The sequence below is a fragment of the Bubalus bubalis genome, chromosome 23 (assembly GCF_019923935.1).
Source record: "Bubalus bubalis isolate 160015118507 breed Murrah chromosome 23, NDDB_SH_1, whole genome shotgun sequence".
NCBI classification, from domain to species: Eukaryota; Metazoa; Chordata; class Mammalia; order Artiodactyla; family Bovidae; genus Bubalus; species Bubalus bubalis.
This window is the reverse complement of record NC_059179.1, coordinates 42,866,744-42,880,862: the sequence shown is the minus strand read 5'-3', so window position 1 is coordinate 42,880,862 and position 14,119 is coordinate 42,866,744. Positions and strand designations below refer to the sequence as shown.

Here is a 14,119-nt window from a genome sequence, read left to right as displayed (position 1 = left end):
CCCTTGTTTGTCTGGGTTCCCCACTCGGACTAACCTGTGTTGTGTGCTGTGTGCAATAAGCCGGGTTATACCAGCTACATTTTGTCTGGTCTGCCTTCCTGTGACCCTAACTCGCCTCACTGCTGGGCCCTGGTTGCAGGCTGCCTCCAAGGAGAGGGTGGAAGTACAGGGTTGATGTCACAATTATTTCTTTAAAAAAAAAGCGGGGAGTATAGCTGAAGTGGGTTGTGTGGAACTGGGTACCAGTTATATTATTTCCCACAGTTATCTGTGTTATTAGAAAGGCCTGATGATAAAAATGCTGACGTTAAGATGTGTTAAAATGTATAAATGCCTGCACTGCATAGTCTTCGGGCTTTCAAAGTAGGCTTGTTTTTTTTAAAATGCTAGAGGCAGCTGTTCATACATTCAGCATCACACTACACAACAATTGTATGGATTTCTTAAATCTAACTACCGAATACCAGTTACACATAACTCAACTCAAGAAACTGGTTTATTCTGGGAACTTTTACCAATGACTATTAGTATCTTTGAAACAAGTCCCCTACCCACCCACCCCTACCACCACCATGATTTAAATTAGGTGTTGTCACTCCCGGCTACATACCCAGATCTTTGAAGGGAGCTTAGAGCAAGGGAGAGCTATTTCAGCCCCACTAATTCAAGCTCTGCTTTGAGAGATTCAGGGTGAAGCTGGGGGTTCCACATTTCTAAAGAGCTCCCTGAACTGTGTGAGTGAAAAAAATATGTGGCCTTCCAAATCAGTAACAAAGGACATTGCAGCCACCAGGCCATGGCATTATAGCTGCCCCATGGGTGAGTCCCGAGAAAACTCAGGGAGAGAAAGCACGGGCAGCTGGGCCTGGACAGCTAAGGTTCATTATCAAAGGAGTGATTTCAGTGAGCCCAAACTCTTGCATCTTCCTGCACAAAGTGAAGTCACTCAGTTGTGTCCAGCTCTTTGCGATCCCATGGAGTGTAGCCTACCAGGCTCCTCCATCCATGGAATTTTCCAGGCAAGAGTACTGCAGTGGGTTGCCATTTCCTTCTCCAGGGGATCTTCCTGACCCAGGGATCGAACCCAGGCCTCCTGTATTGCAGACAGATGGTTTTACCCTGTGAGCCACTAGGGAAGCCCAAAGAAAAGTGCTAAATTCACTAACTTGAGATGTCCAGTTTTCTTTTAATTAAAAGAAATCTTTTTATGGTCTGACTACCTGGTCTTCATGGCAAAAGCTCCTATGTATCCTGGTTCCTCCCTTACCTCTCTGGACTGGTCCCTCAGAGTGAGCCAAGGGGCTGCATTCCAGGCTAAAAGTCCTCAGAATGTCCACTGAATAAAACATCAGTTCAGTTCAGTTTAGTCGCTCAGTCGTGTCTGACTCTTTGCGACCCCATGAACCACAGCACGCCAGGCTTCCCTGTCCATCACCTCCCGGAGTCCACCCAAACCCATGTCCATTGTGTTGGTGATGCCATCCAACCATCTCATCCTCTGTCGTCCCCTTCTCCTCCTGCCCTCAATCTTTCCCAGCATCAGGGTCTTTTCAAATGAGTCAGCTCTTTGCATCACGTCGCCAAAATACTGGAGTTTCAGCTTCAACATCAGGCCCTCCAATGAAGACCCAGGACTGATCTCCTTTAGGATGGACTGGTTGGATCTCCTTGCAGTCCAAGGGACTCTCAAGAGCCTTCTCCAACATCACAGTTCAAAAGCATCAATTTTTTGGCACTCAGCCTTCTTTGTGGAGAATGCAATGGCAACCCACTCCAGTACTCCTGCCTGGAAAATCCCATGGGCAGAGGAGCCTGGTAGGCTGCAGTCCATGGGGTCACGAAGAGTCGGACATGACTGAGAGAATTCACTTTCACTTTTATGCACTGGAGAAGGAAATGGCAACCCACTCCAGTGTTCTTGCCTGGAGAATCCCAGGGATGGGGGAGCCTGGTGGGCTGCCGTTTACGGGGTCGCACAGAGTCAGACATGACTGAACAGACTTAGCAGCAGCAGCAGCAGCCTTCTTTATAGTCCAACTCTGATATCCATACATGACTGCTGGAAAAACCACAGCCTTGACTAGACGGACCTTTGTTGGCAATGTAATGTCTCTGCTTTTTAATATGCTGTCTAGGTTGATCATAACTTTTCTTCCAAGGAGTAAGTGTCTTTTAATTTCATGGCAGCAATCACCATCTGCAGTGATTTTGGAGCTCAGAAAAATAAAGTCAGCCACTGTTTCCACTGTTTCCCCATCTATTGCCCATGAAGTAATGGGACTGGATGCCATGATCTTCGTTTTCTGAATGTTGAGCTTTAAGCCAACTTTTTCACCCTCCTCTTTCACTTTCATCAAGAGGCTTTTTAGTTCCTCTTCACTTTCTGCCATGAGGGTGGTGTCATTTGCATATCTGGGTTATTGATATTTCTCCCGGCAATCTTGATTCCAGCTTGTGTTTCTTCCAGCCCAGTGTTTCTCATTATGTACTCTGCATATAAGTTAAATAAGCAGGGAGACAACATACAGCCTTGATGTACTCCTTTTCCTATTTGGAACCAGTCTGTTGTTCCATGTCCAGTTCTAATTGTTGCTTTCTGACCTGCATACAGGTTTCTCAAGAGGCAGGTTAGGTGGTCTGGTATGCCCATCTCTTTCAGAATTTTCCAGTTTATTGTGATCCACACAGTCAAAGGCTTTGGCATAGTCCATAAAGCAGAAATAGATGTTTTTCTGGAATTCTCTTGCTTTTTCGATGATCCAGCAGATGTTGGCAATTTGATCTCTGGTTCCTCTGCCTTTTCTAAAACCAGCTTGAACATCAGGAAGTTCACGGTTCACATATTGCTGAAGCCTGGCTTGGAGAATTTTGAGCATTACTTTACTAGCATGTGAGATGAGTGCAACTGTGTGGTAGTTTGAGCATTCTTTGGCATTCCCTTTCTTTGGGATTGGAATGAAAACTGACCTTTTCCAGTCCTGTGGCCACTGCTGAGTCTTCCAAATTTGCTGACATATTGAGTGCAGCACTTTCACAGCATCTTTCAGGATTTGGAATAGCTCAACTGGAATTCCATCACCTCCACTAGCTTTGTTCATAGTGATGCTTCCTAAGGCCCACCTGACTTCACATTCCAGGATGTCCAACTCTAGGTGAGCGTGAGTGATCATACCTTCGTGATTATCTGGGTTGTGAAGATCTTTCTTGTACAGTTCTTCTGTGTATTCTTGCCACCTTTTCTTAATATCTTCTGCTTCTGTTAGGTCCATAGCATTTCTGTCCTTTCTCGAGCCCATCTTTGCATGAAATGTTCCTTTGGTATCTCTAATTTTCTTGAAGAGATTTCTAGTCTTTCCCATTCTATTGTATTCCTCCTTTTCTTAGCACTGATTGCTGAGGAAAGCTTTCTTATCTCTCCTTGCTATTCTTAGGAACTCTGCATTCAAATGGGTATATCTTTCCTTTTCTCCTTTGCTTTTTGCTTCTCTTCTTTTCACAGCTATTTGTAAGTCCTCCTCAGACAGCCATTTTGCTTTTTTGCATTTCTTTTTCTTGGGGATGGTCTCGATCCCTGTCTCCTGTACAATGTCATGAACCTCTGTCCATAGTTCATCAGGCACTCTGTCTATCAGATCTAGTCCCTTAAATCTATTTCTCATTTCCACTGTATAGTCATTAGGGATTTGATTTAGGTCATACCTGACTGGTCTAGTGGTTTTCCCCACTTTCTTCAATAAGTCTGAATTTGGCAATAAGGAGTTCATGATCTGAGCCACAGTCCACTCCTGATCTTACTTTTGCTGACTGTATAGAGGTTCTCCATCTTTGGCTGCAAAGGATATAATCAATCTGATTTCTGTGTTGACCATCTGGTGATAAAAACATAATTCTCAACTTTTACATTGTGCCTTTTTTTTTTTTTTCAATCGACAGATGATTCTAATATGTAATAATAGCATGAGCCAGAATTTGTGGTTTTCATGCTTGACTTCAGAGAGTAAAAACTCAACCCCCTTACAACTTTCTAAAGCCAAGTGATCCACTTGTCCAACATAAATGATCCACGAATGTGCCTTCCCCGATCCCCCTACACCACACCCTCAGCTACTCTACTTAAAACTTTTTGGGTTGACCAGATGTTCAAAAAAGCTACCGCCTTATCCCCATCCAGCCTCTCATAGGGAAGCTTCTAACACACCCATCTGGCATTCTTCACAGACAAACATAAAGCAAATAGAAACAGAGTTGTTTATTTTCCTCTCCGAGGTCCTTCTAAAAGAGAGCACACTATGTACCCTATTCTGGTTTCTCCCAACCCCAAGTAGCAATGTATTCTAGAGAGGTTTCTAACATGTAACATAATTCCCTTTGTTTTCGTTAAGTAATGCTGCAACAAGGAAGTTCTTTGCTGTGAATGTGTCCATCTGTACCTTGACTGTGGACTTGGTTATACAAATCTGCAAGAGATAAAATATCACAGAAATATATGTACATACTTTTTTGGAAGAGAACTTCTCTACCCCTTTGGGTTCTTTTTTTTTTTTTTTCATTTTTAAACTTTTAATCATAGCTCCCTAATCTAAATCAGTCTTCTTAATGAGAGAAGGCATAATCTTACATCTCTTTGTCTTCATACCCTTCCTCTCAATTAAGAACAAATGTCTTACCCATTGTCTAGGGAGCTCTTGTGTGTTTAGAAGAACTAATTTTCAGTAGACTATTCTACCCTTGCTTGAATGCTTTTCTTTCTCCAAGTCTTTTCTTCAAAGAATATTTATTGAATATTTATTATATATCAACAATCACTGTACGTCTTTGGAATATTGCAAGTGCTATGGTAAAATGTGCACAAGATACAAAGTGTAAAGAAGGGAGTGATTTCTTCTGAGTATGCTTCCTTTTTGTTTTGTTTAGTTTTCTTTATTTTTTTTTAATTTTTACAAATTTTTTAACTTTAAAATATTGTATTGGTTTTGCCATATATTGAAATGAATCCGCCACAGGTATACACGTGTTCCCCATCCTGAACCCTCCTCCTTCTTCCCTCCCCATACCATCCCTCTGGGTCGCATTTATAGATTCAATGCAATCCCTATCAAGCTACCAACGGTATTCTTCACAGAGCTAGAACAAATAATTTCAGTTTGTATGGAAATACAAAAAACCTCGAATAGCCAAAGCTATCTTGAGAAAGAAGAATGGAACTGGAGGAATCAACCTACCTGACTTCAGGCTCTACTACAAAGCCACAGTCATCAAGACAGTATGGTACTGGCACAAGGACAGAAATATTGATCAATGGAACAAAATAGAAAGCCCAGAGATAAATCCATGCACATATGGACACCTTATTTTTGATTGGGACAACCCCTTTGGGTTCTAATGGTAGGGGTTGGGGTCGGGGCGCTGGAAAATAACTGACAATAGATTTACAGGAGAAAAGAAAGTTTGTTTATATCTGAACAGCTACTATTAGGAGGCTGTTTAAATATAGATAATGCTCTTTCTTGAGGCTGATGAATGGTCAAATGGTTTAGGGTTAGAGTAATTTTCATACCATTTTGGTGGGTTGTTATTTCCTTGTTATTACAATAATATCAATTTTCTGGTTTCAATAACTGTACTCAGTTCAGTCGCTCAGTTGTGTCTGACTCTGTGACCCCATGAACACACCAGTCTTCCCTGTCCATCACCATCTCCCGGAGTTTACTCAAACTCATACCCATTGAGTCAGTGATGCCATCCAATGAGTCAATGAGTCAACTCTTTGCATGAGGTGGCCAAAGTACTGGAGTTTCAGCTTCAGCATCAGTCCTTCCAATGAACACCCAGAACTGATCTCCTTTAGAATGGACTGGTTGGATCCCCTCGAGTCCAAGGGACTCTCAAGAGTCTTCTCCAAAACCACAGTTCAAAAGCATCAATTCTTCGGCACTCAGCCTTCTTCACAATCCAACTCTCACATCCATACATGACCACAGGAAAAACCATAGCCTTGACTAGACAAACCTTTGCTGGCAAAGTAATGTCTCTGCTTTTGAATATGCTATCTAGGTTGGTCATAACTTTGCTTCCAAGGAGTAAGCGTCTTTTAATTTCATGGCTGCAGTCACCATCTGCAGTGATTTTGGAGCCTCAAAAAATAAAGTCTGCAACTGTTTCCACTGTTTCCCCATCTATTTCCCATGAAGTGATGGGACCGGATGCCATGATCTTCGTTTTCTGAATGTTGAGCTTTAAGCCAACTTTTTCACTCTCCACTTTCACTTTCATCAAGAGGCTTTTGAGTTCCTCTTCACTTTCTGCCATAAGGGTGGTGTCATCTCCATATCTGAGGTTATTGATATTTCTCCCGGCAATCTTGATTCCAGCTTGTGTTTCTTCCAGTCCAGCGTTTCTCATGATGTACTCTGCATATAAGTTAAATAAACAGGGTGACAATATACAGCCTTAACGTACTCCTTTTCTTATTTGGAACCAGTCTGTTGTTCCATGTCCAGTTCTAACTGTTGCTTCCTGACCTGCATACAAATTTCTCAAGAGGCAGATCAGGTGGTCTGGTATGCCCATCTCTTTCAGAATTTTCCACAGTTTATTGTGATCCACACAGGCAAAGGCTTTGGCATAGTCAATAAAGCAGAAATAGATGTTTTTCTGGAACTCTCTTGCTTTTTCGATGATCCAGCAGATGTTGGCAATTTGATCTCTGGTTCCTCTGCCTTTTCTAAAACCAGCTTGAACATCAGGAAGTTCATGGTTCACATATTGCTGAAGCCTGGCTTGGAGAATTTTGAGCATTACTTTACTAGCATGTGAGATGACTGCAATTGTGCGGTAGTTTGAGCATTCTTTGGCATTGCCTTTCTTTGGGATAGGAATGAAAACTGACCTTTTCCAGTCCTGTGGCCACTGCTGAGTTTTCCAAATTTGCTGACATATTGAGTGCAGCACTTTCACAGCATCATCTTTCAGGATTTGGAATAGCTCAACTGGAATTTCATCACCTCCACTAGCTTTGTTCGTAGTGATGCTTTCTAAGGCCCACTTGACTTCACATTCCAGGATGTCTGGCTCTAGGTCAGTGATCACACCATCGTGATTATCTGGGTCATGAAGATCTCTTTTGTACAGTTCTTCTGTGTATTCTTGCCCTCTCTTCTTAATATCTTCTGCTTCTGTTAGGTCCATACCATTTCTGTCCTTTATCGAGCTCATCTTTGCATGAAATACTCCCTTGGTATCTCTAATTCTCTTGAAGAGATCCCTAGTCTTTCCCATTCTGTTGTTTTCTTCTATTTCTTTGCAATGATCACTGAGGAAGGCTTTCTTATCTCTTCTTGCTCTTCTTTGGAACTCTGCATTCAGAGTTTATATCTTTCCTTTTCTCCTTTGCTTTTTGCTTCTCTTCTTTTCACAGCTATTTGTAAGGCCTCCCCAGACAGCCATTTTGCTTTTTTGCATTTCTTTTCTATGGGAATGGTCTTGATCCCTGTCTCCTGTACAATGTCACAAACCTCATTCCATAGTTCATCAGGCACGCTATCTATCAGATCTAGGCCCTTAAATCTATTTCTCACTTCCACTGTATAATCATAAGGGATTTGATTTAGGTCATACCTGAATGGTCTAGTGGTTTTCCCTACTTTCTTCAATAGATTGGGAAACAGTGGAAACAGTGGCTGACTTTATTTTTCTGAGCTCCAAAATCACTGCAGATGGTGACTGAAGACATGAAATTAAAAGATATTTACTCCTTGGAAGGAAAGTTATGACCAACCTAGACAGCATATTAAAAAGCAGAGATATTACTTTGTCAACAAAGGTCCATCTAGTCAAGGCTATGGTTTTTCGTATGGATGTGAGAGTTGGACTGTAAAGAAAGCTGAGCGCCGAAGAATTGATGCTTTTGAACTGTGGTGTTGGAGAAGACTCTCAAGAGTCCCTTGGACTGCAAGGAGATCCAACCAGTCCATCCTAAAGGAGATCAGTCCTGGGTATTCATTGGAAGGACTAATGTTGAAGCTGAAACTCCAATATTTTGGCTATCTGATGCAAAGAGCTGACTCATTTGAAAAGACCCTGATGTTGGAAAGATCGAATGCAGGAGGAGAAGGGGACGACAGAGGATGAGATGGTTAGATGGCATCAGCGACTCAATGGACATGAGTTTGGGTAAACTCTGGGAGTTGGTGATGGACAGGGAGGCCTGGCATGCTCTGGTTCATGGGGTCGCAAAGAGTCGGACTCGACTGAGGAACTGAACTGAGCTGAACTGAAAGAATTACTTTAAAAGTATATTAACACAGTGGGATATAATTACACACCTATCAGAATGGCTAAACTAAAACAATCTACTGAGAACTCCAACTGCTGGCAAGGAGGAGAAACAGGATCTCCCGTACCCTGCTGGGAAGAATGGACAATGGTAGGGCTAAGGTGAAAAACAGTTTCAAAGTGAAAGCAAAGTGAAGTGTTAGTTGCTCTGTCCTGACCAACTCTGCAACCCCATGGACTGCAGCCCACCAGGATTCTCTGTCCATGGGATTTTCCAGAAGAATACTGGAGTGGGCTGCCATTTCCTCTTGAAAATATATATGCGTTACTCCAAAAAGGTAACAGAAGAAGAGGAGGAAGGTCCTTCATACCAAGATAATACATACAAGATTAGATAATACATACAAGATTAAACGTCAGTTTGCTTAATTATGGGTTTCTCAGGTGGCTCAGGGGTGAAGAATCCACTTGCAATGTAGGAGATGAAACTTCGATCCCTGGGTCAGGAAGATCCCTGGAGGAGGGCACAGTAATCCACTCCAGTATTCTTGCCTGAATAACCCCATGGACAGAGGAGCCTGGCGGGCTATAATAGTTAATGGGATCACACAGTCAGACACGACAGAAGCGACTTAGCACGCATGCATGCACTTAATTATGTTCATTTCTTGTTACTGCTTTAGGTTAATTAACCTAATCAAGACGAGAACTGTGATTTTCTGAGGTTTTTATGCTCCATGAGAGGATAAAGGTGTAATATGGCATATAAACAGTTCTATAGGTTGATAGGTCAACTAACACAGAATTTAGATTTGGAAGATATGGCTCCTACTCAATTTTGACTAAACATAGGATAGCCATTTAAGATCTGACATAAGTACTGCATACCTCATTGTAGGTTGTAAAGCTGGTCCTTTTTCTGTTTTAATATGCTCGAGCCAAAACTTTAGCAACAGAATCTCTTGAATCCCTGCATGCTTTCTCTCCAAACAGTAGCTTCCCTTCTAAGGTGTTCCCCAAAACTACTGAACATGTAATGTCTCCCTTCCATTACTCTCTAGCTCTTCATTCCAGTCGCTAGTAGTTCCTAACAATGCCACCACCTTCTAGAAGAACAGCAGACTGCCTCAGGAGTGGGCTAAATCAACCAAGACAGAGTACAGTGCCAGGAAGCAGCATAAAAGAGACCTGTTTGCCTTCTGTGTAACCTTTGCAAGTCAGCACATTCTCCTTCCCAAACCACCGGTGCACAAAAATGAAAGCAGAGGTACACGTGTCTCTTTCAATTCTGGTTTCCTCGGTGTGTATGCCTAGCAGCGGGACAGACACGTGTACCCCAATGTTCATCACAGCACTGTTTATAATAGCCAGGACACGGAAGCAACCTAGATGTCCGTCAGCAGATGAATGGATAAGAAAGCTGTGGTACATATACACAATGGAGTATTACTCAGCCATTAAAAAGAATACATTTGAATCAGTTCTAATGAGGTGGATGAAACTGGAGCCTATTAGACAGAGTGAAGTAAGCCAGAAAGAAAAACACCAATACAGTATACTAACGCATATATATGGAATTTAGAAAGATGGTAACGATAACCCTGTATGCGAGACAGCAAAAGAGACACAGATGTATAGAACAGTCTTTTGGACTCTGTGGGAGAGGGAGAGGGTGGGATGATTTGGGAGAACGGCATTGAAACATGTATAATATCATATATGAAACGAATCGCCAGTCCAGGTTCGATGCATGATACTGGATGCTTGGGGCTGGTGCACTGGGATGACCCAGAGGGATGGTATGGGGAGGGAGGAGGGAGGAGGGTTCAGGATGGGGAACACGTGTACACCCGTGGCGGATTCACGTTGATGTATGGCAAAACCAATACAATATTGTGAAGTAATTAGCCTCCAATTAAAATAAATGTATATTTAAAAATAAATAAATAAGAAAAACAAATGAAAGCAGAGATTCACTTCCCTTTATTTCCAAAGGAATCTTAAAAGAAGGAATTATTAATGAATCTGGTTTTTCAATTGTGCAATTAACTTGGCTCCAATACCTTCTGGGAGCTGGGAATTTCTTTGACCGTTCCTCCTCTTCAGGGAAACCAGGCTGGTAGCAGATAAAACAAAGATCGGAGTTAGCACACCTAACTGCAGAACAGGCGTGGCGCAGTCCAGCCAGCAGGGCCAGGTGGCTGCCGAAGCAGCGACGCCAGCTCTAGTGCCCCGAGCAGTTCTTCACGGCTCAGCGAGCCAAGGCTTTCAATCCAGCATCATAAACTTTCAATCCAGCATCATAAACTTACCCTGGGTTAGGAGGTTGTATTTGGAACTTCTCAAATAACATTTGCCTTTGCTTTCCTTAGGTTGTTTTATGTGGCACAATCTCTGCTTGTACTTCTGCTCTTATGAAAGGACTTGAAATAGCCCTCTCCTTCTTTTGTTCCAGTTCTGAATAAAGTACGTTTGCCACAAAGCCTCCTCGGATACCCTACATTTAATCTTCTTCTGCTTTGCCTTTCTGCAACATTCACCCAGAATAGATTGTAATGTACCCCAAGAGGCACAGAGTTGTGCTCTCTGGAGCTTCAGGCCCTCAGATGTCCCATGCTCATCTGTGACTTCGGCTAATACCTACTTCTTCAGTTCTTATTTTTCTGATTTCCAGATCCTCATCCTGCCCAGCTTCCCAAACTCTCCAGAGATACGTTTCACTGACATTTTTTAAAACTGAAAGTCTAACAGAGCATTATTTTCCCTCTGTTCCCCCTAAATCACTTTTCCTCCAAACATCCCAATCTTTGCCCATCACTAAGCCACTCCATTTAGAAAATGTGTAATTTCTCCATCTCAACGGGAGTCTAAGATAGGGTTAGTACTCAAGGATTGTAAGAGAAAGGAGAAAGAATCTTATGGCTGCCAGAGAAGATCTTTATGGTTAGCCTTCGGAGAGAAACGAGGGTGGTAAACAAATCGCAAAGAAATACCGTCCTTTTCCTACCAATGAGTAATAGCATTATAAATGCTGTGTTTTAGTAAACAAAAAAGGCTGTTGTCTGTGACTGTGGGCAATGCTGTTTGGGCTATATTCACTGCTATAGGAACAAGTACAGATAGACATAACCTCTGAACATGGTAGAGTCTTGCCAGCTGAATTCGTTCCATCCTTCTGCAAAGACCACATCAGCTATCCTGGCACAATTTTCCTCATTCCAACCTCCACACCTTTGTTAATACATCTCCTTGGTCTGGAAGCTTCACCCCTCTGAGCTTTACTTAAACCTAAGAGATCCCTTTTTTTGGGTGCTCACGTCAACCCCCACCTCCTGTAAGCACATCTCTCTGAACTATTTATTTAGCACTGGCAATAATTCATGCAAGGCAATAATAAGCTAACACTTAAAGAGAGCCAACTCTATGCTGGGCACTGTTTCAAGTGCTTTACTCACACCTACATATGAATTAATTTAATCTTCACAATGATCCCACTGTATAAGTACTGTTATTCTCCCCATTTTACAGGTCAAGAAACTGAGACCCAAAGTGGTTAAGTAAGCTGCCCATGACCTGAGCGATCAGAAACCCACGTTCTAACCCACTCTGCTACAGGCAACATCCTGTCCATCAGCTTTTGCTAACTTATGTAACAGAGCTACAAGTGAAAGTGAAAGTTGCTCAGTTGTGACTCTTTGCGACTCCATGGACTATTCAGGCCATGGCATCCTCCAGGCCAGAATACTGGAGTGGGTAGCCTATCTCTTCTCCAGGTTATCTTCCCAAGCCAGGAATCGAACCCAGGACTCCTGCATTGCAGGCAGATTCTTTATCAGCTGAGCCACAAGGGAAGCCCAAAGAGCTCCAAAGGCCACAATAACAAATCCAAACAATAGGCTTTTGATATCTCTGAGGAAGGGGAGGCATTGGTGCAGGAAGGTTAAGTTTAGAAACAGACTGTGGAGAAATTAACTGACAACATGGAGTCGGTCAGGCTCTCCTGTCCCACTCTCATGGTCTCACACCTTATGTTCTGTAAACAATGATATTCTGACCTTGGTAGCACTGGGCCTGTCCGCCCACTTGGCCATGGGCCACTTTGTCTGTCTTAGTACATCAGTAAGCAGTCTTTGAAGACTCCTTGCTGCTGCTGCCACTGATCAGAGAATAAACATGTCTGCAGTCCCCGCAGCTCCTTCAGTCTTCTTCCACCTTCCCTGGTCTTGCCTTACCTACCCTGGGTTCAGTGAACAGTGTGAGTGGCAAGACACAGACCAGTTAGAACACCAGCTCTACCATTTTCTAGTTAATAGACTTTAGCAAGTCAAGTCACTTAACCTTTTTTAGCGTGAGCCTCTGCTTCTGAAAGATTATAAACTAATTTTTAGAATGGTTGTGAGAATTAAATGAGATGATACAGGTAAAGCACCAAGCACATGGCTGCTACATAGTATGTGATCAATAAATATTGGCTCTAGAATATGAAAGAGGCTCAAATTGTGAAATACAGTGACCTTTCTTTGCTAAAGTATTATACAATGGTTATAAAATGGTATTAAACAATAACCATAAAAACATAGTTCTTTGTGACAACACACTAATGTGATTTTTACTAATTTCCTTAATACCCCAAGCCTGTAACAGAGCCAAACATTAATTATCTCTAATGAAACAAAAGGCCTTGCCTCTGGGTATCAGACTGAAACAGCAGAGGGACTATAACTCACTAAAGACAAAAGCAAATAAGTATAAAAAGCAAACAGCCAGCAGTGGGAAAGTTCCCATAAAGTGCACCAACAAACGGCAGTGCATTGGGATAGTTCTGGAAAGCGCATCTTAAGGGCTGAAGGTTCAATGTGCTGAGAACCCGACGCAAGAGTCTACAGTTTTTGGAGGTCTGGAAAGCTGAGTTCGGTACAACTCCTGAGAAGTAGGTTTCAGTTCCCTTTCTAGGGAGAGGGATAGGAAAGGGTTCCCCCTGTGTCACGATGCCACGGTGAGCCTACCCGTGCAAGATGTTCGCGTCCCAGCAGGGTTAAAGGGCAGAGGAAATTCTCCTTCTGGCCGGTGAGGCCCACCAACTCCGAGGTCCCTTTCTAACTCTGGAGCAGGGCCGCGTTACAGAGGACAGGCGTGAACACTGCGCAGAATGAGGCTGCTCACATTTCAACAATCTTTTTAGGGGGGAAGGGTAGGCGGTGAAAATGTATTGGGAAAAGCCGGCATCAGATAAGTGACATCTCTGCAAAATGCCTCCAAAGATTCTCAGGACCCAATGACCTGCAAAAGCTTCCTGGCAGCTGTTGTCTCTCCGACCCCACGCAAGGTTGACTGCTCCTCCAAAGAAGCTCGTAGACCAGCCCCTCGCCTACTTCTCACCAGCTGCTACTCCCAGCCTTCCTTACGGAAACTGAGGTCTGTTGGACCAGAGGCCTGGAAACAGGTCGGGGTCGTGGCCCGCCCGCGGTAACGGGTCTTGGGACAGACCTGGCGGAGGGAGGGAACAGCTGGTACAGGACAGGGACGGGGCATACACCACCCCAGTCCTGTTGGAAAAGACCCCTCTGCCGCTGCCAAGGTCATCTGGGACCCCCCCCCCCCCCCCAAGAAGCCGGCCTCGAACGCACTCACCAGCGCGCCGCCGCGCAGCAGCCGAACAGTAGCTCCCTCCATCAGTGCTAGAAAACAGATGCTACTGATACCGCGAAGACTTGCGTGGGGCCCTTGGGCCGCACGCCAACACCTGAAGGCACGCCAAGCCAGAGCCTCGCCCACTCACCCCGCCCCTTGTCCCTACGGTACGCCGAGAGGGACAATAGCCTCTCTTCGCTTTTTCGTTCTGCTC

General features: G+C 43.5%; 1 protein-coding gene across 1 annotated transcript in view; it reads right to left on the bottom strand.

Moving 5' to 3' along the window:
• The window catches only part of ACADSB (acyl-CoA dehydrogenase short/branched chain), a 46,795-nt gene extending 32,731 nt beyond the window's left edge, over positions 1–14,064 (bottom strand). The window contains exon 1 of the mRNA XM_006080402.4: positions 13,906–14,064. Coding sequence (XP_006080464.4) covers positions 13,906–13,947 — 42 coding nt within the window. The 5' untranslated portion in view covers positions 13,948–14,064. The remainder of the gene's footprint in view (positions 1–13,905) is intronic.
• Between the last annotated feature and the right edge of the window lie 55 nt (positions 14,065–14,119).